Source organism: Micrasema longulum, unplaced genomic scaffold (genome assembly GCF_059751315.1).
Source record: "Micrasema longulum isolate JH-2025_06_02 unplaced genomic scaffold, ASM5975131v1 h1tg000766l, whole genome shotgun sequence".
Taxonomy (NCBI): Eukaryota; Metazoa; Arthropoda; class Insecta; order Trichoptera; family Brachycentridae; genus Micrasema; species Micrasema longulum.
Window position 1 is genome coordinate 236,686 of NW_028277960.1, and position 26,560 is coordinate 263,245.

Here is a 26,560-nt window from a genome sequence, read left to right on the forward strand (position 1 = left end):
GACACAGCTAATGATTGTAGACAGAGCTGGCAAGACAAGACAGGTGACAAGACAGATGCAAGACCATGAACTGATAGATGAATTTGTGTACCTCGGCTCGCTTATCTCCAACAACGGCAGTTGCAAACCTGAGATTGGTCGCAGGATTTAAATGGCCAAAGAAGCAATGAACCGTTTGGAGAAGATTTGGTGAGATCGAAGTATGTCAATAAACACAAAAAACGGTTGATGGAAGCCCTGGAATCCTCCGTTTTCCTATATGGGGCTGAAACGTGGACAATGCGAATGCAAACGAGAGGAAGAGGATCGATGCATTCGAGTTGGAGAAATCTTCTGCGTGTATCTTGGACAGCCAGAAGGACGAATGCATCGATACTGGAAGAGCTCCATATTACAACTCGTCTATCAGTGGTGTGTTTGAGAAGGATACTGCTTTTCTTTGGACATATTGCTAGACGAGAGCCAGACAATCTAGAAAAGGCAATGATCTCTAGCCGAAAAGAAGCCGGGGTAGAATCCCATATAGATGGACTGACCAAATAAAGGTGACTACGGGACTAAAATTTGATGAGTCAGTTCGTCGGGCTGAGGACAAACTAGAGTGGAACAGACTTATCAAAAATGTTCATGGTGATCACGATCTTCAGCATTGAGGGACCGATTTAAAAGAAGAAGAATACGAAACGTATATCCTTAGCTTCCTGCCTAGTCCTTTTAGTAATCCATTTATGGACTAGAGTTTTGAAAACATTGTTTTTCATTTTGCTTACCGATATATCCATACTTAAAAAGTTGTATAGCTTAAGGGCCAAAAAAATATAGTGTCATTGTCCGTAATTTGTTTTTTTTCTTTAGTAGCAGAAGTATTGTTTTTTTGTTTTTGCCTAGTGTCGTAAATTTGTTGTCCGTCATTATGTCTGTTAGGCTTTTAATAAAAGTGTCTTAAAATTGTCTTTATGTATAATTTCCTCATGTTTTTCTTCTGAAATTTTCTTCGGAAATTCTGTAAAAAGTATGTCTATAGAGTATTGGTAGGGCTTTTTGTTGAATACTCTCAGTAAGGCTGTTTGTGCTTTCATTATTTTACATTGTTGATTTATATATGCGTTTAAATTTGCTTTGTTTCTTTGATGTTCTAAATATTTATTTTTTATATAGACGGCCTCAGCCAATTACAACAGTTATATGAAGAAACGTGTTTACAAGAAACTGGACAAAAATAATATTAAATCATGTATCAAAGACAAACAAGGGCGATAAAATAATGGTAAACAATATAATCATAAACACGATAAACATATCAATAAGATCTCGAGCTAAAACATGTAATCCATTTTCATCTGATACTCTTTTAGTGGCGAAATTCTGGACATTGGGGCATAAAAACAAAAGTTCCTCTTAAAAGATTTAATAAATTTCAGATGTTGACTCTCGTGACATGGTTGGGAATATGTGCATTAAAAATATATATATTAAAGAGCTGTAGTATTTCCTGGTAATATAATCAATTCGTAAGATACTTTGTATTATGTGATTTAAAATATATTTTTAAAAAACACGCTGATCTTATAAATATATTCCATCGTAGAGTCAGCACTGCTTGAATATAAAAAGAACCAATTTTGTAAAAGAAGCGCTTGTTTACTTCTGGAAACCTAATGACAAAATAAAATCACAACAAAATATTCGGACCAAATCGACAGAAACTATCTGTTACGCGGGATCTTTTATGAATACAAGCTTTGGCCAATGCAATTTCTGTTTCCTGGGACCTAGATTTCTTAGTTTATAATTTTTCATTTATTTCGGTATCAAAAAAGACTTGATTTACTAGTATTTAATAAATGTGTTCTGAAGATAGGTTTTAGATACATAATTTATTACATACCACAGATGTTTCATTGTTAATTAAGGTATTAAATTCTGATTTTTTAATTAATTTATTTTAATATAATATTTATTTCTTTATTGTTATTTTGTGCGTGCTATTTTTTTTTCTAGTAACTATTGCATATGAAAAATGTTTTTATTCAGTATTTTGTAACTTTTTTGCGAATTATTATGGATATTTAAAAATGTATTTTAGCCGTTTTTTTCTGTACATTCGCTATACGTGTCGGAACTACCTCACCTTTTCTATTATATTATATTCTGATGAATATCAGAGCTAAATAAGCTCCTGGGGCTATATTCTAAACGCTTTTATCTCGCGTATTTTGTAAGTAAAAACACTATATAAAAGTGTTATCTATGACGCGGGAGCCGTTCAGAATAGCACCGCTGGCGTCACTGCGATCTATGTACTGTGTAGATCTATTGTGACGGGGCCCCGTAAGCGAATTATCGCCATTCACAAGTCTGGGTCTTTTTAAAGCCGTGCTACTAATTGGAGAGCGGGTACTCTCACATATAGTATATTCCTAAATCTCCTGCTACAAGCCTCTTAAGTTTAAAAAGACGGTGTCCGAAAATTTAAAATAAAAAAAAACTTATCCTAAATTATCCTTAAATTAAACGAAAAACTAACACCATTTTTTTTAATGAACTATACTAAATATAAAAAATAGCACTAAACATAAAAAAAAAGTTTTTTTCGTTTTCATTTTTTTAATAGAAAAGATGATTGAATACATAACGAACTGTTCTTTTTGTATTTAATTAAACAATCTCATAAAGTTTTTTTTATTTTTACTAAAATAAAAGTGGTTATCCATACAAATTATATTCGTTTATTGTACTTTGAAACTATATGATACAAAAAAAACTGAAATCCGTCCTATAAACTTAAATAAACATTTTATTTCAATATTTGAGTTTGTCCAAATGTTTGTAGACAATAGACTGGATTTCACCCCCTCGGGAGTCATTTAGATTAACAAATTACAACAGGGATGGAGAATACCTTAAAAAAGTGAATATGGAAGTCCCTTCACAACAACAAAGGTTTCAGCTCTTTAACTTCACTATAATCAACAAATGGAAGAATTGAAGAAATGTGAATGTTCAAACATAGGCAAAATGGTGAATGTTACACATTGTTACCTGCATTTGAACATGTTTTGAAGTAAAATCGATATTTATGTAGGAAAATGTGTATATTTTCATGAAAATTTATAGTATCTTCGGCGGTAACATGAAATTGAATATGTTTAGAATAAAAATGTAGGTATATTATATTTGTCATACAGAAAACTTAACTTGATTTTTTAGATTAAGTTAAAAATAAATAAAATTATCAAAAAAACTTCATGGTTCAGTTTCACTTTTATTCAATTCGACGAACGAGCGCACATTTATATTTTTATCGAAATCATTGACTATGGAGTTTCATCAATAAATATTTACAAAAAACATCAATGTAATTGAAGATAAACTTTAACTTTTCATTATAATATGGGCCCAGGCTCACAAATTTAGTATTTATTGAAACCGTTTCTATAAATATTTGAACAAAGCATAAATATTAAATATATGATCGTATTAACCGATTCGAGACTTAAAAATCTTCGTAACAAAAAAGATTGCAAAAAAAACATTTTGGAAGAATTTGAAGATTTGTTGATGAGAATTCATGCAAAATTATTTATAACATCATTATTGAACCACACATTAACTACTGTAGCAGTATATAATTTTTATCAAACAAAGAATATTTAAACAAACACACCATATTACAAAACAAAGCTTTAAAAACCGTTTTGGAAAAAAAAACGATACACAAGTATAAATTTGATGTAAAATTACATACCAACATATATTTTATAATACGATGATGTTTGTACATAATATTATAAATTTTAAAAAACACAGAATTTTTTAAAAATTGATCAAATCACACATGATCAAAATACCAGAGAAAGAGCAAAAATCAGAATCCCACGTAGAAAAAAGGCGAAGTCACAAATTCAATTGGATACAAGGCAGTAAAGAAATGGGAAAAAACGTTTATGAAGAAAAATTTGAGCACACATAAGAATCTGTTAATGTGTGCACTATTTCAAGATCAAAAAAAAATATTAGTAAAAAAAGCATAAGAAAAAAAGGAAAACGGATTAGAAAAACAAAAATAAAAGTATATTGATAAAAGCTTAATAATTTTCAAACAATACACCGTTTGTAACTTACAACTAAAACAGACGAGCATATTTTTTTATAAACTTCGGATCATGACCATAAAATGTATTTTTTATCAATTTCCTGCAAACACTGGATTGCACCAGACAATAATAATAATAATTTATTCTCATAAAATAGAAAGTTGCCATTAAATATTTGCAAGAAGCGCTGATTACAATTAATTTATCAAAAATATAATGTATGTTTATTATACATTCACATTTCACAAGCTTAGAAAGGCATTTTTAAATGAATGTATATTATTTTAATGTAGAATTTTAAATAAATGTAAGCCATTGACATTTATGAATCCTTTTGTTTCAAAATATAAAAAGTAAGATCCACGTACGATCACCTTAAGAAATATTGTTAGAGACATCTGTTAAAAAAATATGGAAAGTCAACGTAACAAGATCAAGATTTAATATACGGTTGATTTCTTGACTATTTAAATAAAATGGCGCTTTATATTCATTTATGGAAATAATCTCCATAATATAAATAGATATGTGCATTGTATTATTCTCCTCAAGGTGAAATAAAAATCAAATACACACATTAAAAAATTGGCATAGATTAGCTCGAAGTCTTATATTATGTTGATAGTGTTGTAAAACATATTGTATAAAATTATTTTATTGCCCATTTTGTCTTAGCTACTTAGTTTTATCTTTTTTTTTTTTTCAGTTTCTTGTATATGTTTCTTCATATCGTCGGGATTGTAGAACAACGACACATGTGATTTTCTTCAATTTTATGTGAGAACGGTTTAAGTGTTTTTTACAAAAGTATCTAATTTGATATGTTTAATTTATTTTTAAACCAGGAATATAAAGCCTTTTTGTAATTTTTTCAAGATCAAATATCTAAGACTGTCAATGACGCATTTTGCGCAAAACCGACGTTTTTTTACAATAACGGCGATATAATTATTTTACTAATTTATTAATTTAAAATTACATTGGTTTAAGGATTTGTGAACTAATTTAATCTTTCTAGGCTGTGCTCGTGTTAAACCATAAAATTGAATTATAATATTATTTGATGTAATAGAATAACAATGACTTAAACTAAATAACAAAACAATAAATAATATCATTCCAAAGTAGATAACATTTTAAAAATGTAAATATTAAAATATAGATTATATAAATTTATTAACATGCAAATAATAAATAAATCTTAACTTTTTACATAACCGGTACATTTAAAAAAAGGGCAGAAAAATATACACCGAAAAAAGCCACTTCCATTGCCGAGGCGTATATGATTTGCATGTTGGGGTAGTGTTGTTGTCCTGACGAACATACGGGTTACGTCTCGAAACCGGTAGACAGATAAGTCGGTGAGTGGTTTTATAAAAATTTTATTAACATAATATTAAAATTTATTTTCATTTATACTTATTGACAAAATAGTAGTTGTGTTACGAAACCGATAAGCATATATTTTTTGTATTATTTCTTCTTCTTTTCTATATCTGCTACTTAGTGTAACATGTGGACATCATCAGTTGCCTCCAGGAGACCCTATCGCCAGCCAGCACTCTCGCCTCCTCCCTTGTCAATCAAGCGCCCCTTAGTTCTGCCGAAAAAAGTCGGAAGATCGTCATCGACCGCCTTCCAGGACGGCATGAGCCCGCAGGTTCAAAGAACAGGCAACTTGGGTTAAGGTTTTCCTGAGGCATGCGTAGCAGGTGTTCAAACCAGGTCCGACGCTGCATCCTCAAGACGCTCGTTATACGAGGCTGCTGCGTCCGTTTTCGACTTAAACGTTAGTTATAAAATCTTACCGTCTTATGCCTAATATTTTCTTAAAGCATTTACTCTCAAAACTCAGAAGTTAAGTGTTCTGAGCTTCGGTAAAGTACTTTTTTTTTCACCGATTTAGAAATACGGTACTTTATTAGAATAAAGTACCGTATGTTATAATATATCTGTTTTTATTCGTTTATCTTAATAACTCCTTAGGGGGTGAAATCCAGTCTTTTGTCTATAAATATTTTGACAAACTTATAAAATTTGTTTTCTAGCGTTGCCTTATATATGTAAAATAATTACATCAGATGAATCTCTTCACAACAATAAAGAATGCAGCTCTTTTATTTCACTGAAATCAACAAATGGCAGATTTGAAAAAAGGTGGATCTTCAGACATGGTAATGCAAAATAGTGAATGCCATACAATGTGTAAATGTGTGTGTGTGGATATTACACCGTTTATAAGAGGACATATCGAAATTCTAAGTAACAAAAGATCAAACGAAAAGATTCGGTAAGCTACGCTTAAAAGGACAGCTCCTGATTTTTCCGAGTTTTCTCTTAGTTTTGCTAAAAGAAATATTGGAAGCAGAACTCTGCAACTCTGGAATGAACGTTTTTCGTATTTCTTTCTATTTATGATGCCTTTGATTTCAGGAAAAAGCAACGTATGAACTTCGAACTCACCCAAATCCTCACGGGCCGTAGCGGGTTTATGAGCTGCTTGCACCGTTTTAAACTTTCCGAGATTAACTAGTATTCATGTGATGTTGAAACCCCTCAAGATATTCCCCATTTGTTGATGCATTTCCCCCTTTTCAGTGTCGAAAGACTCAATGAGGAGGCACGATGCAGAATCATCGGTGAGGATCAAGGGCACATCCATTCCGTAATAAGTCACAATGACTTATCACAAGAGGTAGTATTTTTCAAGGTTAGGATAGTACAGGTAATACAGACAATAAATGGTAAAAGGACTCAAAGTGCCGTCCTATCAAGTGAGACGGAAGGCCTACTGACGTCTATCAATAGTCTCTTCAATAGTTCAACATCAATGGTTTTCTCTTCATTAAGCAATTGCGGAGAAGTTCCCATGAAGTTCTACTGCCGAAATTCCTTCCCTTTCCCGACACTTCTTAGATATAGCTAGCTAGAAAATAAAATCCACTTGTGAAATATTAACCTTGTACATTATAAGCAAGGTCAATAATACTGCAACTCATGAAAAAATAGTATGTCAAGTGGTCACCAGCCAAAGACAGGTAAACAAGTTAAATTTTATACTAAAAAGAAATATTATCGAAGAAGACCAAGAAAAAATTGTATCAAAAACAGCACGGTTGATCTAAAAATGGCATTTTATATGTTCGTTATAAATTTCACGTCTCTACAACTTCCTATTTATTTTTTTCAGGAAGACTTAAAAAAGAATTCACTCAAAAATATCACATATAATATTCAAATCATATTTAGGATGACGTGTCCAAATTTCACGTCGCTAGGACTTAACGTTTCGGAAGAGATGCTGTGACGAACAAACAAACAAACAAGCACGCACATTCTTGTGATGTTTCTCTGGGTTATTTTGCCGTGTATTAAAACTCCTGCCCACAGCGTTTCATCTGGGTTGATGTAGTCTTAGTTTATTGTAGTCTATTGTGTATTAGTGTATTGTAGTATATAAGGAAATTGTACCTTACCGCAGTACTAGGCTCGTGCTGTATAACACTCTAAACACACAAATATATTTCAATTTTACAATGAAAATGCATTACATTCCCAGAAGTTACAGAAACTTAATTATTTGAGTTAATTTTTTTATATTAATTTTAATTTATTTTTGCACTACAACAGGCCGAAAAACCCAATCACAGTGGTAAATTACAGCACAAAACAACTAGGCTTGAGAAAAAACGCATTCAGGGGAATCAAAACTGGAACCTTCCGTGCTTTAGTAAATTGTCTTAACCACTACGCTATGGAGGCCTCCATTACATACACACATTTAAGGCTTTTTTGATTATAAATAGAATATTCTTGAATATTTTATTTCCTTTTTCACCTGTATTTATTTTTAATTAATAATCTAAACAAAACGGTATAATAATTTAAACAAAAGAAATGTTTTGTGATGTTATTCTGTTTAGAGTATTTTTAGAATTAATGGCGTCGCGTCGGTGCTTTCATAACAAATTGACATGTTTTGTAAACAAAATTATGGGACAAACATAAAAGTATTGAACTCCATTTTACACGACCGACTTATTGAAACCTTGAAATAAGGCCCATATAAAGGATTAGTAAAACCAGTGCAATTTGTATGGTGAGACTATTTCTGAACAACATTGCTTGTTTTATTTATATTCTTTTTTACTTTCTACAATAAACGGCGTTGCCCGATAATTTTGGTGGTTACGTGATTAAAATACTCTGAGTTGAGAAAATTATTATTGGGGATGATTATGGGCAAATTGAAATTAGACCGTAGAACCTCTTTTTGGAAACTTACTCAAGGAATACCTGCTGAACTGGTCAAGGATTATTAACAAGCTATGTATTAAAATTCGCTAAACTAGGTCTTAATAAGTTGAATTGAGGCCAAGTTGTAGTGTTACTACCCCGGATCAGACTCAGGTCCAAGTTCTACCACAACTTTGTTTTAATTTCCTTACTCGATTATACCGGAATCAAATCAAATAATATCTACTCTTAAGTCAACATTTGATTCAGGCCGAGGAAAACTTGTCGAACTTCGGAGCTGGCCAAAGAAGATCGTGCTTTTGCCGTAGCCAGCCCCTCTACAAGTTTAGATCCTTACCTAAAATCCCATTTCTTTCGTTTATCAACGAAAAAGTGGCTACTGAAACCAGCCAATGACAGGTCATGAGCCATATAATTGCCTTAAGTACCGTATTCCCTTTAAGGTTTTTTTATTAAACTAAGCCCATAGAGCGCTTACATATATGAGTATATAGTAAGTGCATATTATTATAAATAAATATCTTACTGAAAAATCTACATTTAAAGAAACGGTATTCCGTAAAAACTGTAGTTATTATTACACTATAACTTTGTACAGAGAATACCGTCGAGTTTAATTTTCATTCGTAACATTTTTTTATTTTTCATTTATTGAATTTTAAAAATTTTCGACCTCGTGATTGACTTGGTTGAAATGAAATATATACTTTAAAGGGTGTTTTCACATTAAAATATTTCTTAGTCCCTGGAGTGGTACCTAAAGCGTAAGACTAATCATCTTACCTTCGGGTAACAAAAATGATAAAGATACGCTGCGATTATTGTACCAATGCAGTACCCTATGCACCATTTGGTGCAGAAAGGGAATGATGATGATGATGAATTTTACAATACGCCCATGGGTCAATAATAAAAATTATACAGTTTCAAACATAATAATAATTTTAAAAAAAAACAACACGAATATTTTTTTAAGACATGCAGAAACTAAAAAAGCATACTGCAATAATAAAAATTAAATAAAAGTAAGTGTTTCATATGATAATATATATGGAACACATGTTAAAAATATTTCAAATAATAATTTCAAAAAGAGTATAAGACAATAATAATACACATAAAAAATAGAGAAAAAAAATCATGAAAAATAATGGTTTATATCGACTTAAATAATTAGCTTTAAACAATACATTTAAAGACGTTGTAACATGAATAATTGTTATATTAAAAATGTCTAAATGGTGTATCTGGAAAGTAATGTGAGTGAATTTTTTTTACGTGACTGTACGTTGGAGCGCCCGAGGGCCTGTCGGGAATGGTAGTGGGGGTCAATCAACGAAGGTTGGGTCTCTAATATTAAAAAATAAATCATTTTGTATGATCCAACTATTTAGTTAAAGTTAAAATTAAAGTTAAGGTATAAAGTTAAACTGAAGCTTTTGACAATCATTTACATTTGATATTTCTTTATTTAACAAATTACAACATTATACCTTAAAGAAGGGAATATGGAAGTCTAGGCATTTACAAGGGTTATGACCTGTCATTAGCTGGTTTAAGTGGCCACTTTATACACTGTGTAATATTCATCATTTCACCTATGTTTGAACATCCATATTTCTTCAATTCTTCCATTTGTTGATTTTAGTGAAGTTAAAGAGTTGAAACTTTTATTTTTGCGATGTGGCTGAATTATTTCACATACTAGGCAACGCCTGAAAACAATTTTCCAATTTTGTAATTTTCCAACTGTAAAATGACTACTTAAACCAGCCAATGACAGGACATAAGCCCTGTAAATGCCTAGATTTCCATATTCCCTTATTTAAGATATTCTCCATCCCTGTTGTAATTTGTTAATCTTAATGACTCCCGAGGGGGTGAAATCCAGTATTTTGTCCACAAACATTTGGACAAACTTAAATGTTGTAATTTATTTATGTACGTTTATGTCGTCTGCAAACAGGACAACTTCTACATTCTCAAAAATTGAAACAATGTAATTATTAAAAATTAAAAACAGTACTGTTCTCATGTGGCTTCCCTGTTGTAAGCCACTAGAAGCGTAAAATGGCTATGATATTATCGAATTAACCTTAACGTATAACTTTCTTTTTATTTATTTATTTAAATGCCTTGTAGGCTTTTACATGTTTTACACACATAAATACATTTAAAGAGAGGCATGTATTTTACACAAAAGTAGCAACAAATGTAAATAATTTAAAGAAGATTAATAAAAATATAAAATATGTAGAAAAATTATATTTACATATAAGTATAACATAAATGGGTATACTATACACATAGTACATATTGCAGTGGAAAGAACAGAAGTGCATTTATTCATATAAGTTATATCAAAAGAATCTTAAAATTAGAAGAAGTTAGAAAAACAATAATTTAAAATACAGATATAAGTCAATAATCGGTAAACAATTAAAATCAACATAGTACTATTTAATTAAATATCTTTAAATTGAAAAATTAGAAGATATTAAATTGATACACTGCCCTTTAAAATTCAAAATTGTTTTATTATATATATCTACTCGTATATCATTTGCGTATTCATTTGCAAACGCATGAATTCTCCTTTTCGACAAGTGTGCACTGTGTTTTGTGTAGATACATTTACATAGAAGAGTTTATTAAATCGAGTAAATAAAAACTAAATAACTTAAAAACCATTCCAACAGATTACCTTCTGTCCCCAACGCATACCATTTCCTTAAAAGAAGTTTATGAGATACCTTGTTATAGATTATAACCTTAAGTAAACATACATCAATGACTCAGAAGGAGATTGCAAATGGATTTTTTGTAACTCAAGGAGGAGTCAGCAGGATAATTAAGCAGAAAAGAGAAACAGGGTCAGTTGAAGCAAAGAGAATTGTGAAATGTGGAAGAAACCGAAAAACTAGTGTCCGAAAATTTGTTAGAAAAAGTAGGGATGAAAAACTTAATGTGGCTCATATTGACCAACCGGTGAAATATCCTGTGAAGAAGATGTTTTGGGGCTGCTTTTCATATACGGGGACCGGATCTTTGATACCAATAGAAGGAATAATAAATAGTCTTAAGTATAAAACTTTATTGGAGCAGCACTTGAGTACAGAAGTGAATAAATGTTGTCCTAATGGTGGGGCTGTATTTCAACAGGACTCAGCTCCTTGTCACGTATCGAAATTTATGCCGAAGTATTTCAATGATAAGAAAATAACTCTTTTAGACTGGCCTGGAAATTCACATGACCTTAACCCTATAGCAATTTTATGGGCGATTTGTAAATATAGGATACAAAAATTTGACTACTAGACCAAGATAAAGATGATTAAGGCTGTTATTCAGATGTGGTTTCAATATGACAGAATAAACGAAAATTGACAATGTTTAATTGATTCCGTGCTAAAACGTATTCAGGCTGTTATAAAAGTAAAAGAAGGACGTACATGTATACATCCTATTAAATAAAAAGTATTTTTTGATGGTACGTGACCTGTAACTCAAAATATTAATTAAAGACGTATTAAATGGTTACAAGGAATTTTATTTTATTAATTCGCACAATACTGTATGTTAAACAGTCAATTGCTTGATATGTTGGAACAATTACATCATGTTTGCGTACGTTATATTTTAAATCTTCGCAAATTTGACCACATAACCGAATATCGCACACAACTACACTGGCTCAATATCGGACATAGAAGAATAATTTACATTCTATTATTTCTCCACAATATATTAAATAATCCCACTTCGCCTGTTTATCTGGGAGAGATCTTCCAACTTTTACCATAGCATGGGCTATTTTTTCGTTCTAGTAACGAGAGAACCCTTTCAATACCCTTTCACCGCTCCTATTTTTTTGCTTCCTCTTTCATAGTACCTGCTCGATTGTAAAATAATAATCCCACTAATGTCCGACACGCCCCTTCTGTATGTACATTTAAATCACGATTAAAATGTCACTATCTAAATATTTTAGTTTTTTTTTTCCTGCTTTCCTTAATTCATGTTATATTTTATAATTAAAATATTCTAATATATCTGCAATATGTTCATATACAAGTACTACTGATTTTCTCACATTTAACGGTTTGGGTAGGTAGGAAGAAATTGCCTTAAGGCAATAAATATGCCCGCTCCGCTTATGCATATGTATGTAATCTCGTAATCTGTATATGTATACAAAGTGTTTAAATAAATAAATAAATAATGCACAAACTACAATTTCATTAGTAAGCACCTAATATACGGATTGTATTCATTTACATGGGCACCCAATCGTTTAAAAATATCGTCTACATGTGATATCGGGACTTGAATTATATTATGTAATATTGTAACGCAACTATGAAGGACATTTAAGTAAACCGGATGATTCCAAATTACCAGAATTATTTAAATAGCGAACAGTTAGTTACTACTCGTACGTACGTTAAAATTTGTGTCACTTGTACTTAATTAATACAAAATGACGCGCGCTTAGGTATCTCACAACACATACCTTTAGATTGTCCTGCCCATTTACTGATCAAATGTAAAGTGATAGCACATTTAGTCACCATGCATAAGGTTCTTAGCAGGATTCCCGGCAAGGTTCTTAAAATATTCGTTATTCGTGTATTTATTTGCTACAATATTTCATCACACGCTTATCATCTTCCCTCAGTGTAACGAATGCGGTTGTGTTTTGTGACGCTATCGGGTTGAGTTTCGAATGGCTCGTAGATATTTACTAATATATTATATCGATGGTCTGTATAAATATAAACACAGTTAAAAGTTGCATAGTATACAATAATTTATTTGATTTAAAATCATGTTATTTAGTCAGTTTCTAAGCTAATATTGTCGGTAGTAATAACTTTGTCCGTGCAACAGTGCTTGTAAAACTAAATTTGAACTGCTCTACTCAAAATTCCATTGTTAATAGGGGCCTTCAACGTGAACATCGACGAGCCAATTTTTATCAAAACTCAACCGGACAGCGTCATAAAACACTACCGCATTCGTTCCGTGCGCCTTGATCATAGACTCCGTCTATAGGTATGTTGCCCCGTTAACATTGCTATCATAGAGTGAGAATGTTTGATTTTTGTATCGAGCTAGAACCATATTTGATGATAAATGCAAATTACAAAGATAACATTATTTGAGTAAAAAAACCAGCAACGGATTTCTCGATTATTATTATGATAGTTACTAAGAAAAATGGTGAGGGATAAATAAACATAAAAATGAAAAGAAATACTTCTATGCGTGGTAGGGGAAGCCTGTCCAAAATGATCCCCTTAGGAAAAATCAGTATTTAAAAAATTACAATCTTTTATGATCTGAATAGTTTTGGAAAGTGTAATTATTTTGTGTGTCATTATTCTACAAAATAATCATTTTGCATCATATTTTTTTTAATTTCTCTTTTAAAGTTACGAATGAAATAATTTTTTCATTTGGAAAACACAATTATTTTTTCTAAATCCATTTCATACATTTTTATCGGCATTCGTAGTATGTGATATTTCCCTATTTTTTAAAGACAGGAACTCTATATGAAATGTTTCCGAGAGCTTATTTTTTTCCTAGATTTTTTTTTCATCTATAAATTAAAAGTTAGCATGATGCATTTTCCAGGATAATATTTATTTATTGCGCGATGTAGCAACCATTTTGACGCATGCTATGGCAAACGAAATTATTATTGGATTATTATCATCATAATTATCTATTGATATATTTAACACGCCCCAATTCAACAATTAAAAATAAATTAAGACTCATTCTCTCAATACACACAAGCACACCTCTCAGCTTACTCTCATACAAATACACATTAACACTCCCCTTTGTTGTACCACAATAATATGTATGATTTTTATTTAGAAACTTTGCTGGTCTGTCTTTAAACCGTATCTACTGTCGACTGTTAGTTTCTGTAAAAAAATATAAAAAATCCGCTTTCCGCACCTAATAGTGCATAGGGTACTGCAATGGTACACCAATAGCAGCACATCTAAATAGTTTTTTTTTGTTGGATGAAAATATTAAGGATCAGTCTTACGCTTCAGGTGCCAGTCTAAAGACTATGAAATATGTTGTAAAACACATTTTCAAATAAATATTTCAAGTCGACCATGTTCTCTTGCTTGGTAAGCAAACGCGCTGACCACTACACCACGAGGCGGACAAATATTGAATGATAATATTTGTGTTCTCTGTTTGACCCTTTGAGCTTCAAGTTGATGCGACGCGGGTTCAAAGATGTTTATAGAATAAATAAGAAACATTCCTTGTTTCGCAACTGAACTGATTTGGTTTAAAAATACTTAAATATACAATAACAGAACCATTTGCTACTAAAACGTTTATATCTATTTTCATACACAAGCACGTTTAACAGTAGGAAGAACAAAACCACTTGAAGTGGCTCCAAAGGGAATGAACATTGAGTATCCTTCTAAAAATAATAATTGATATCTTTAAGAAGCGCGTGTTCTACGACAGTGATCGCTTTTCCATACATCCTGCACATTAAGACTGTCGATTCTCGTATCTCTGGGCATATTAATGCTCATTAAGTCAATCTTGGGCCAGCGAAGGTGTCGTCTGGTTATCTGTATGTCGAAACTTCGTGTAATTAAAGGTTCAAGTGTTGCGGATAAACTATGCTAGCTTTTACGTTTATGAAATGAAGCAGAATCCATAGTCATTTCCCGGAGCAAATTACTACCGCGTATGATAGATGTGAGATGAATAATAATTAACTAACTTTATTTCATGCCAGATATACATACTACAGAAACGTGCTACATGAGTTAAATAAAACAAGCGAACACAGCTATGGTCGATATCATTTCGATATCTATTGCATGCATTAACTTTTATTACATTTCGATTTTAAGGATTTCAAAATACTCATAATTCAATCATACAAAACGTGAAATTAAAGGATTACATTAAAAGCACTCACTTCTTTCCCGAAACTGTTCGTAAATACTTGTGTCTTTCTTCATTTTTGCATATTTTCTATCAATTTTAAAAAAACTAACCGCTTACGGAAATTTAGTATTTCTTTACAATCAAATCGGTAAAATAACAAAAAATAGAAACATGAAATGCTTTTATTGTACCCCTCACTGCAGTATTGTCAATGTGTGATCAATCAAATACACACAGTCAGTGCAATCACCTTTTTATAATTTCCCAGAATGACAGTGAAGAAATACAGTTACAATTACAGGTACTGAAGGGTTGTGGAAATTAGAATAAAAAGGTTTTTTTTTACCGGACATTCAACTATGCAAAAATAAATTTATAATATTTTATTTTTACGTCACTATTGAATACGAAATAATATAGCAAACGAGCGTTTATAATTGGGGAACTAGTTTGTGAACATATATATATATATTTTTTTATGTTTATTTATTTTAACAAATAAAATAAAATACATTATTGTATTTTTGTTCCCGCAAAGCCGAGGTTTGTCTGCGGGTCACATAACATTTTTTTATTTTTTTATTTATAAAAGGTAAGTATATAGTTTAATAATAGATGAAGAATATAATATTTTTGTGTGCACTTATATTTTACTTGCTGTTTTTAATAAGTTTTTAAATGTATTTAGGGTTTTTTCCTCACGATTTTCAAATAAACAGTTTTGGCACTACACTCCGCATTGTTCTATCTCCATACTCCATAGGAGTTCTTCTATCGTGGCACCGTCAGCTGCTGTGCCGATACATATTTAAATCATTAACTTTATGGTCAAACATTTCAATAAATGTTAGTAAATATTTGTATAACCACTTACGGACGTTTTGTGTATACCGGTTTTGTCAGGACACTAACTACTCTAATGATAATTGCACATTGATGTTCGCTTCTAATAGCATATACCTTTATCCTATCAGCGCGTCGGTTTTATATTTTTGAGCAACTTCTTTGGTGAAGGTGAAGGTGTTAAGTAGGATTTTAGTAATAAAGTAAGTCTCGAAGGTGGTAGACATAGAAAAGTCGGTAAGTGGTCATACGTATACAAATTCAATATTTTATACATACAACTATATTTATGCGTGCGGATGGGTACACAAGAATATATATTTGGAGTTGTATACTTTTCACCATCGTCTTCAATTGAAACATTTAAATCCCATAGTAAGCTGCTCGAAGAGATTTTGACTGAAAATTTTAACACCGTAATTATTTGTGGTGATTTTAATTTCCTCAAAACTGTTTTTGCTAATGATGACAACGGAGTTATGTCTATAGGCCCTTTATCAGCGCAAGCGGCTATAATTGTCAACTTTTATGCATACATAAATATGTTTCAACACAATCAAGTTACAAATTATAATAACGCTTGTTTAGATTTAGTGTTCAGTAGTTTGCATGATGTAGCTGTCTAGATCTACTGAACCTTTAGTCCCAGTCGACAACTATCATCCACCGTTACTGCTAGGTAACCAGCAATTGACAGGTCATAAGCCCTGTAGATGCCTAGACTTCTATATTACCTTCTCTTAAATGTTCTTCATATCTGTTGTAATATGTTAATATAAACAGCTCCCCGGGGAGTTCAATCCAGTCCTTGTCTACAAAAATTTGGACAAACTCAAAATATTATAGATATAAATGTTGAATTAGACTATCTTAATCATAGAACTAAATTAAATCAATTTAAAAATAACAAATAAAATAATAATATGCATATTCTCCTAAAGCTTTCGCATTTCAATATTTTCTTATGTTTACAGGTACAACCTCACATCCGGAAGGATTACGTAATACCGACACGTTTAGAAGTCTTTTGATATGAGCAGTGTACACATTCACTGAATAAATTAGTTTTGATCTTTCGAAAAATTCATAAATCTAAAATATAACTTCAATATCTAACTTTGTATGTTTTTAACATTACCAAAATACTATTTTAAATTTTGTAAAAAAATCTTACTAAATTAGAGAGGTACATTGAAACTTTAAGTGTATAATTTAAAAGTGTATATGTAACATATTACAACAGAGATAAAGAACATTTCAAAGAAGGTAATATAGAAGTCTAGGTATCAACTGGGCTTATTGACTGGTTTAAGTGGCCACTTTAAACACTGTGCCCACCATTCACCGTTCTGCCCATATTTGAACATTAATATTTCTTCAATTCTTTCATCTGTTGATGTTTGTGAAGTAAAGGAATATAGATGTTCAAATATGGGCAGAATGGTAAATGTTAAACAGTGGGTAAAAAGGCCACTTAATCCAGCCAATGACAGGTCATAAGCCCTGCAGTTGCCTAGAATTCTATATTACCTTCTTTAAAATGTTATTCATCTCTGTTGTAATATGTTAATATAAACAGCTCCCCAGGGATTTGAATCCAGTCCTTGTCCATAAAAATTTGGACAAACTTAAAATATTGTTGGTTGTCATGTAAATTAAACAATTTTGTTTTTTTTTTTAATAAATAAATCAAATATATATGTATGTGTACAGAGTATATTTTGCAAACAAAATGTGTTTTTTTTATAATAACGGTCAAAAGACGCGTTAATTTGAGTGACGTGAAACATAATATATGCAATAATTCATATTTAAATATGAATAACTTTTGCATATTTTAAATATGAACAATTGATAATATATTTTTATTATAGATTTATGCAAAACTTATACATGAATATGTACTTACATTTACATTTATATTTATAAATATATAACTACAATTTCTAAACCTAAACAGCAAGATAATTTATTTTTTTCGAAAACGCTCCTTTTTTTCATTGCTTTTTACAAAAACAATGTTTTCAATTTGTCATATTTATTTGTGTAGAATTTTTTTTCTAGGAAGACAGAAAAATCAACAGAGATTGAAAAAATAACAAAATAGATTACGTTTCTTTGTAATTTTTTATCAAATAATATAATATTATATTATATACACCTTACTACGTCAAATGAATTTTAAAAAAATAATGACATTTTTAAGCTCACCAAAGCCGTATCAAATACCTACATCAATGTCATTTTTATGCGTTCATATTGTTTATTCTCAGGAAGTGGGGTCTTAGAAAAATAATTTTCTTGTTTTTATTAAAGTTTAACTAAGAACGTTTGTCTCAAATCATCCTTATTACATTGCCAAAAAAAAAGAAGTTTGAATCTTCTAAATCAGGCATGAACAAGCTTTTCTAGTATGGGATCTGATTGCTATATTCCTATGATTTGCGGTCCGTAATATTACTTTTTTTAGCACAAAAACAGACCAAGATGCCCAATTACGAGTTTTAATTACAGCACAGAACACCCGTGATTGAGTAAAATTATTGTAATCTCTCCGGAAATCGAACCCGGAACCCTCTGTGCGAGAGGCAAACGTCTTAGCCGTTATATTGCGGGGTCCGCCACAATCAAAATAACCATTTAAGGTAAACGCTACAATACAGAAACACTATTGATTTTAAAAAATGCCAAAGGATATCCGAAATTGTAATAAAAAAAATCGTTAAAGACAAATACATTCATTGAAGGAAATAAAAAAAAGGTAATGTGCTAGATAATTTGTCATTTGAATAACTTAAAAATCGTACTAAGAAATTAACTGGCTAATATTAGGTAAAGTTTTATTAAAACATTTAAGTTTGTAAGTGAAAATTCTTGATGGAAGTTCATTGTAATTTATTATATAAATAAAACACGAGTTATACTTTAATTTATATTTTAACCGGTTTCATCGCTTTCGCGACATCTTCCAAAGGTCACTGGATATTCCAAATTTGTGGATTAAAGTATCACTCGTGTTTTATTTATATAATAAATTACGTAAAGTATTTAAAAAATATTACCAGTAACACGGGTAGCGTATTTTAGTTTATTAATAGCAGTTATAATGTTTCATCGACATTATCCAATAAAATGTACAACGAAGCCTCAATAGATTCCAGAAACATGATACAAAAATCCGCAACCGGTGGAAGAGAAATTAGTGCATTTTTTACTGATTATTACAAATATGGATACAATGCATCTTATGACTCTTTTTCATTTTCGTAGCATGATATTATATGCAAAATACAGTAGTCACTCTCTTACCGTCTAGTATTCTTGTAAAATGCTTATCAATGTCTGGAAGAATGCTGGCCCAAACGCAGGCCGTCTACCGCTTCTCCTCTTTTTATGATTTTTTTTTTACCGCTTTATATTATTAAAACCCGAGGATTGTGCGCTCTAAACATTCTAGATTTTAACTATAAGTTTCCTCTTTTTTTTATTCGAAAACAAACTACTGCGTAGAATAATATTCTTAAACGAAATATTTTGTCATTTTGGATTCGATTGAGGTGCCACGATTAGCATCCGTAAAGAAGAACTGATAGATATTATGAACCCTGAACCTCAAACACGGTAAGCGAATGCGCCACCGACTAAACTACGAGGCTAATTTTTCTCCACTCGATTTTCTTTCTTTTTATTTTCAACCATCGCGTCTTGTACAGAAACTGCGAACTGTACAGAACTGTATTCTTAATACGCCGGGACATGGGTCAATTTACTTAAAATGAAGATGGAAATTATTTTTATTTTTTTTATTTATTGTGGTTCACAAACAATAAACAATACATACGAAATTGGTATTATAATCACAATATGAGATCATGTTCATCAGTTATATAAGAACACAACATGCGCAAATAAGTTTTAAAAAAAGCTTAGGGATATAATTTCTTCTAAAAATTGACTAGCTCAATTAAATTCTATTAATATTATGAAGGTTGTAAAACTAAATTATACTAACAGTTTATTAGAATTATTTTACCTTAGTTAGGTTACATAAGGGACTATTTAATTTAATACAATACATTACAGTTCTCCAATAATTATTCAATGTATCCATAAAGATATCAATATCAGCATTACTTTCTACATTATTATACGGGATTATGCATTAAAGTGAGCTATATTATTGTTGTTATTCAAATTATTTTTTGTACCAAACTTATGTATTTTTAGGAAAAAAAAGGAGAAATATGTGAGACAAATATTTTTTAAATGCTTTAATGCAGGCGCTATTAGTTTTTATCCAATATGGAGGTCGCTAAACAGTTTATAAACCATAATCGTATCTACGTACATACTCGTATGTGGATGAAACATAATACTTCGATAAAACCTCTGACTAGTCAAGTAGGTCGTATTCATATGACACCTTTGATAACTGCATTGCATTATAACATACAGTTATGAATTGTGAATACTATTTATATTGTCAATAATATACTTTACACGCTTATTATTTAATAAAATAGATAGAAATAAAAAACGAGTGAAACTTAAATTCCAAATTTGTGAATTTAAGCGTCACTAAGTCATTTATTTCTACAACGTTTATGGTAAACCTTGTCCTTTCCTAAATCGCGATGATCGGTATGAGCACGAAATTATATCGGCATATTTAAAAAAAATTAATTGAAAAGCGTTTCAAAACAAAAAAACAAAATGGTTGCTTACTTCTGCAGAAGAGAAAACAGGAGTGCGGAGGGGGTAGCTAGAAGAGGTTGCAAAAAATATAATTGGTATATTAAAACAGTTACCCGCCCGAAACACATATACTCATAAAATTTCCCAGATCGGTTTCCACTCCACCATACACACCCGCACATTTCCGTGTCCTTGTCCATTCGTATCAGCTGAAAACGAAATTTATACAGCTCGAAGTCGTAACCGTTGTAAAAGAATACCGAAAACCGAAGATGGTTCCACAACAGGGAAGCAAATTACACTGAAACAGTTTCATTAACAGTCGTAACCTTTAAGACATTTTGTAAAAACTAGTAAACTACAAACCATGAAACTGCACCGTTTTAAAAAAAACTCCTTTCCAAAGAAGCCCCGTTTAAATTATACTGGGAGTTATTTTTTACATTTTGACCTATCCATCCATAGCCCATACAATATTAACAGAATTTACAAACAGTAACGAGGCACTTAATCAGCTCACAATTTATTTTTAATGCGACGCTGCCGTTCGATCCTTTTTGATAATAATTCATGATGAGCAGCTCATAAACAAATATAAAAGGAGTGGTAACAGTTCTGGTTCTCCGATCGGACTTGATTCTTCCGGTTTACTAGCAAGCTAATGAACTAACATAATATATTTCTTCACAGGGTATGGAAAATGGCAATACAAGTTGATTGTACAGACGGCTTAAATCGTATATTATAAATAGAATTTAAACAATAGCTGTGGTAGGATTTAATTCTAATTGCGTCTGAATCCCCTCTGGAGTCCCTCGAGGATTCCACTAAGGACCTTTATTGACTGTAATTTACATACGTGACATTGAAAAATTTATTAAGCAATCTAATTTTCTCATGTTTGCTGATGACACTTAATTATTTTAAAAAGTTAGATCTGAAAATATTTGTTTGGAATTACAAAACCACCTAAATTAACTAGCGGATTACTGTTACCGTAACCCGTTATACTTTTACACTAATATATGTTTCGTTATTTCGATATAGAAATAAAAATAAAATAAACGTTAATTGTCTTGTCCGGGAAAACCAGCTAAAAGATTTAGGTGTGATTATGGATGAAAATCTCTCATTTGATTCCCATATTCAGGCGTCCATAAATAAGCCTTACAGAAACCTGGGTTTTATAATACGCACCACTCAACCATTCAAAACAAACGCATCCCTCGAATTTCGATATAATGCTTACGTTCGCAGCCATCTTAAGTTTGCTTCTGTTGTTTGGAATCCTCGATACACATAGATAGGACACATAATAGATTTCTTTAACGTCTGAATTATAAACTCACACTTATTTTGACACGTACGAAGAATCTTCTTCCTTTCATAGTTTAACTTCCTTTACTAAACGTAGATGCATTTAAAAAATACAAAAATAAAAAAAATATTTTCGTTCTTATTATTTACCAAAATATTTCGATTTTTGGGGCCATTTTCAACGAGTTGTAAATAACTCACTGTTAGAAAATGTGAATCAAGATCGGGTAGAGTGGGGTTTGAACCTCGGACCTCTAATCCGTGAGTCCGTAACACTAGCCACGGGACCACAACATGATGTCTGATCTGTCTTTTCTCTTTAATATTTTAAACAATTTTATCCACAGTCCTTTTCTGTCCCATACAACACGACAAGTTAATTTTTTTATAATCCTTTGCCCAAAAAAAATATATTCAAAACTGTTTTTCGTATCGTAGCTGATCAAAACTTAACTTACTTTGTCCCTATTTAGATATGAATTCAAAATTTTGTGACACAAAAATCTTTTTAAACACTACAAAATGAAACATTTCTCAGTGTGTAATAAGTTCATGTACCTTTAATTATGTACATGTTATTATAATATCAAAATTTGCATTTGTCAAATATATTATAAAAATCCTTCTCTTCACTCCTCCACTCATCCCTTTACCTTCTTGCACTTTTTTCTCATGTCTTTGATATAATATAATATTTTTACTCTTTGCTTTGTAACATGTTCTCTCGTTATAATTATGAAAAACTTGCCTGGATGTATGTACTATTTTTGTATATTTTATATTCTCATATAACAACAACTGTTGTTTTCTTGTATAAAAATTAAAAAAATAGAATACCTATCACGGTAAGGATTGGAAAAATTAGATTGAGGATGACTGACAAATTGACTATATTTATAATTTTTCTATTTTTTATTTTTTATTAAAAACAAATAAAAATACAATATAACAACAAATACAATTTTTTACATTAATCAAATACATATATTTACATTAATGTTTCCCATTACGTTAAAGAAATAAACAATTCTTGTGAACATAATGGGGAGTGACGTCTTACAATAGATTATTTTATTTTAATCAATAATATTTTAGAATAACTTAAATAAATTACAAAAATATATAAACTATGTTTTTAATCAGTGTTACATAAAGAAGAATTAAGATGTAATTTTTAACTTCTTTCTAAATATATTGTATTCCTAACTGTACTTTTTATTATCTTTGTTCATTTCATTATAAGAAAAATATTCCTCTGTAAGTATAATGATGCTGTGCAGTAGTTGTTTTTAATTTAGGAATTAAGATATTACCACCTGTTCTAGGTCGCGTACTTACATTTTGAGACCTAGAAATACTACTATTTATTTTATCTTTATGTATTTGAAGCAAACATTTTTTTTTATATGGCAATTTTATATCTAAACTTAAATATTTTAAATAATTGAACGTTGGGAAAAGAATACGGTTTTTTCAAAAATAATTTTGTATGTTATACTTTTTGGCGGTTGTTTTGACGATGATAGCGGTATTGAAAGCAGTAAACGTAAATTTTTAAAATACAAAAAAAAGATTTTTAAAAAAAAAATACCGTTATTACAGCTAAAAAGGAATTCTTTTTGCAATGTGCGGACCTGAAAAGAGGCCACATTACCTTAAAACGGATCTGGGTAAGTGGGTAATTAAGTGAAAAAATCATTTTATTTACTTGAATTGAGAACTTAAACAAACCTAGGAGTAAAAAATCTGCATTTTACTAAACGAATGTATTTCAGCATTTTTTTGGGAGGGGGGTCGCACTAAGCCGTTATTTTTTAAATATCTTCTCGAGCAGCTAGTTCAGCGCTTTGCGAAATACACCATTTCGTTTGTGTGGCATTTAAAAGGCTTAATAAAAATAAAACAAAATATGTCGCTTTGCTCATACCGATTATTGTGACTTTGGATGTGACAGGGTTTACAATACACGCTGTGTAATAAATTACAATGAAATTCCATCAAGAACTTTCACTGACAATATTTAATTATTTTATTAAATAAGCATTCTTTACTAAAATTCTAAAATAGAACTCCCAATGTCCCAACTTTACGTTTTTAGCATATTTTAAGTATTTTTCACAATATTATCACTCACCAAAAATAATTATATTGAAACTAAAAATTACGATTTAAAACCACAATATATTAAGAATGTGCAAATGTTTGAAGACAATGAAGCGATTCTACCCCTAGGGAGTTATTAAAATTGACATATATTTTTACTCCGATAGTATAAACACAATATCTTTCTAAACTCATCACTTGATTCTACAATACTCATCCTTAAATATCTATAACATGATGTACCAATGACTGGACATAAGTCCTGTAAATGCCTTGACTTTCATATTCCTTTCTCAAAATGTTTTCCCTCTCCATTGCAAAAAAATAGACCTTAATAACTCCCTAGTGAGGAAATCACTCCTGTTTACAAATATTTAGACATGCTCGAAACATTAATGATTAAACTAACTGGCATAAGACGAAGTACAAAATATTTTTAAAAAAATTCAGGCGTTGTTTAGTAGGTGAAATGGTTCAGCGAGATAAATCTCACCCACATGATAAAGATTTCAGCTATTTTACTTTACAAGTCTAGATCTCAATAACTCCTTGGGAAGAAAATCCAGCCTGTCTACAAACATTTGGACATACCCAAAACATAGTCGATTAAAACATATATTTACTCATTAAAACATAGGTATGGAAAACCATTTGAATTGTTTGTTATTATTTTAACTTTCTTTTTGATAACTCATTCCCTCCATATTATATGTAAGCGAGTACATGATCAATTTTTACGAGTATTTAATTTTTATCTGTTTTTTTAAAACGAGTTGCTTAATTCAAAACAATGGTTTTAATTGAAACAAAAATGGTAAAGATTTTTTCACATAAAAATAAATAAACTTTTTTGGACGAATAATGAGTTAAATTGCTTAGATTTTCAGGGCAATTCAAATGCATATTGAGTTTTTCTAAGTAATTGTGCCGTCTTCGTGATAGTGCGCAAGAAACCTGGCACAGAAACCATAACTCAATCAGCGTGTTAGTAGTATTTTGTATTCCATGCTTACCGTCGCCGCAGTCCGAAGACAGTGAGGTGTCGCACATTTTGGCACCAACGCGTGATGAGGGATTCTTGGCCACAAAAGAAGGAAAAGAACGAGCACCAAAAATACGAACAATAGCATGGCTATCAGCAACAGCCAGCGATGCCCGATCCGCTTCCCCAACTTGTCAATAGATTGTTCGGCTCTCGACTTAAAGTTTGGCTTAGGCTCGGCAAACTTATCGGGGGAAGAGAGACATGCTTTGGCCTCGTCGGCTTCATCTATGCTGCGTATTTTCCCCTCAAATCCGTTTTGAATTTCAAGTTTATCGTCCTCTTCCACTGTTATAGGCACCATTGTTTCGAACTCCATTTTAACTTTACGCGAATAAGAAACGCTCACTGACTATCGATATTAATCACTCTTTTTTTTTATTTAAACTTGGATGTGCACAAATGAAATGTGTAATTTTAATGTCTTCGCTATGCGTGAATGTCGCACGTGAGTTAACACCGGTGTTTGATTAATACACAGCCGTATAATGCCTCTCGTTTGATCGGGAACGCTGGCACTATGTTACTGGCGATTGTTTGTCCAGCGGGATCTAAATAAAAATCATTCCAGCGCCGAGCCGTAGTCATTGAACAAAACTCAATGAGCCGAGTTCAGTGCGTAAAATCTATTTTAATGATACTTACACTACCCCATGATGTTTTAAACTATTATAGATATTAAAAGTGTTTTGGACCAACAATCTCTTAACTTTTGTAAATAAATAAGACTCTTTGCAGACGATGCCTTAATATATATATCGGGAGAAAATTATAAAACAATTATGGACAGACTAAATCATGATCTTAATAGTGTATCACTGTGGCTAAAAATTAATAAATTAAAATTAAATGTTAACAAAACTAAATATATGAATATAGGAAACAAAAGAATAGAAATTACACCATCAATTGTAATAGAAAATGAAAAACTTAATGAAGTCACTGAAATTAAATATTTAGGTGTAATGTTGGATTCAAAACTTACATTTCACCAAAACGCTAAGATGGTAATAAATAAGATTGCAAAAAAAATATCAATTTTGGGAAGGATCAGAAGATTTATTGATAAGAACTCCTGCAAAACTATTTACAAAGCAATTATTGAACCACACGTTAACTACTGTAGTAGCATTTTATTTTTATCCAACAAAGAAAACATAGATAAACTAACTGTATTACAAAATAAAGCCTTTAGAATCATTTTGAAAAAAAACAGATATACGAGGGTAAAGTCGATGGTAAATGAAATGAGATTATT

General features: G+C 31.0%; 1 protein-coding gene across 1 annotated transcript in view; it reads right to left on the bottom strand.

Moving 5' to 3' along the window:
• LOC148279104 (EEF1AKMT4-ECE2 readthrough transcript protein-like) overlaps positions 1–25,796 on the bottom strand; it is a 33,957-nt gene extending 8,161 nt beyond the window's left edge. The window contains exon 1 of the mRNA XM_088230441.1: positions 25,274–25,796. Coding sequence (XP_088086567.1) covers positions 25,274–25,621 — 348 coding nt within the window. The 5' untranslated portion in view covers positions 25,622–25,796. The remainder of the gene's footprint in view (positions 1–25,273) is intronic.
• Positions 25,797–26,560: the final 764 nt, after the last annotated feature.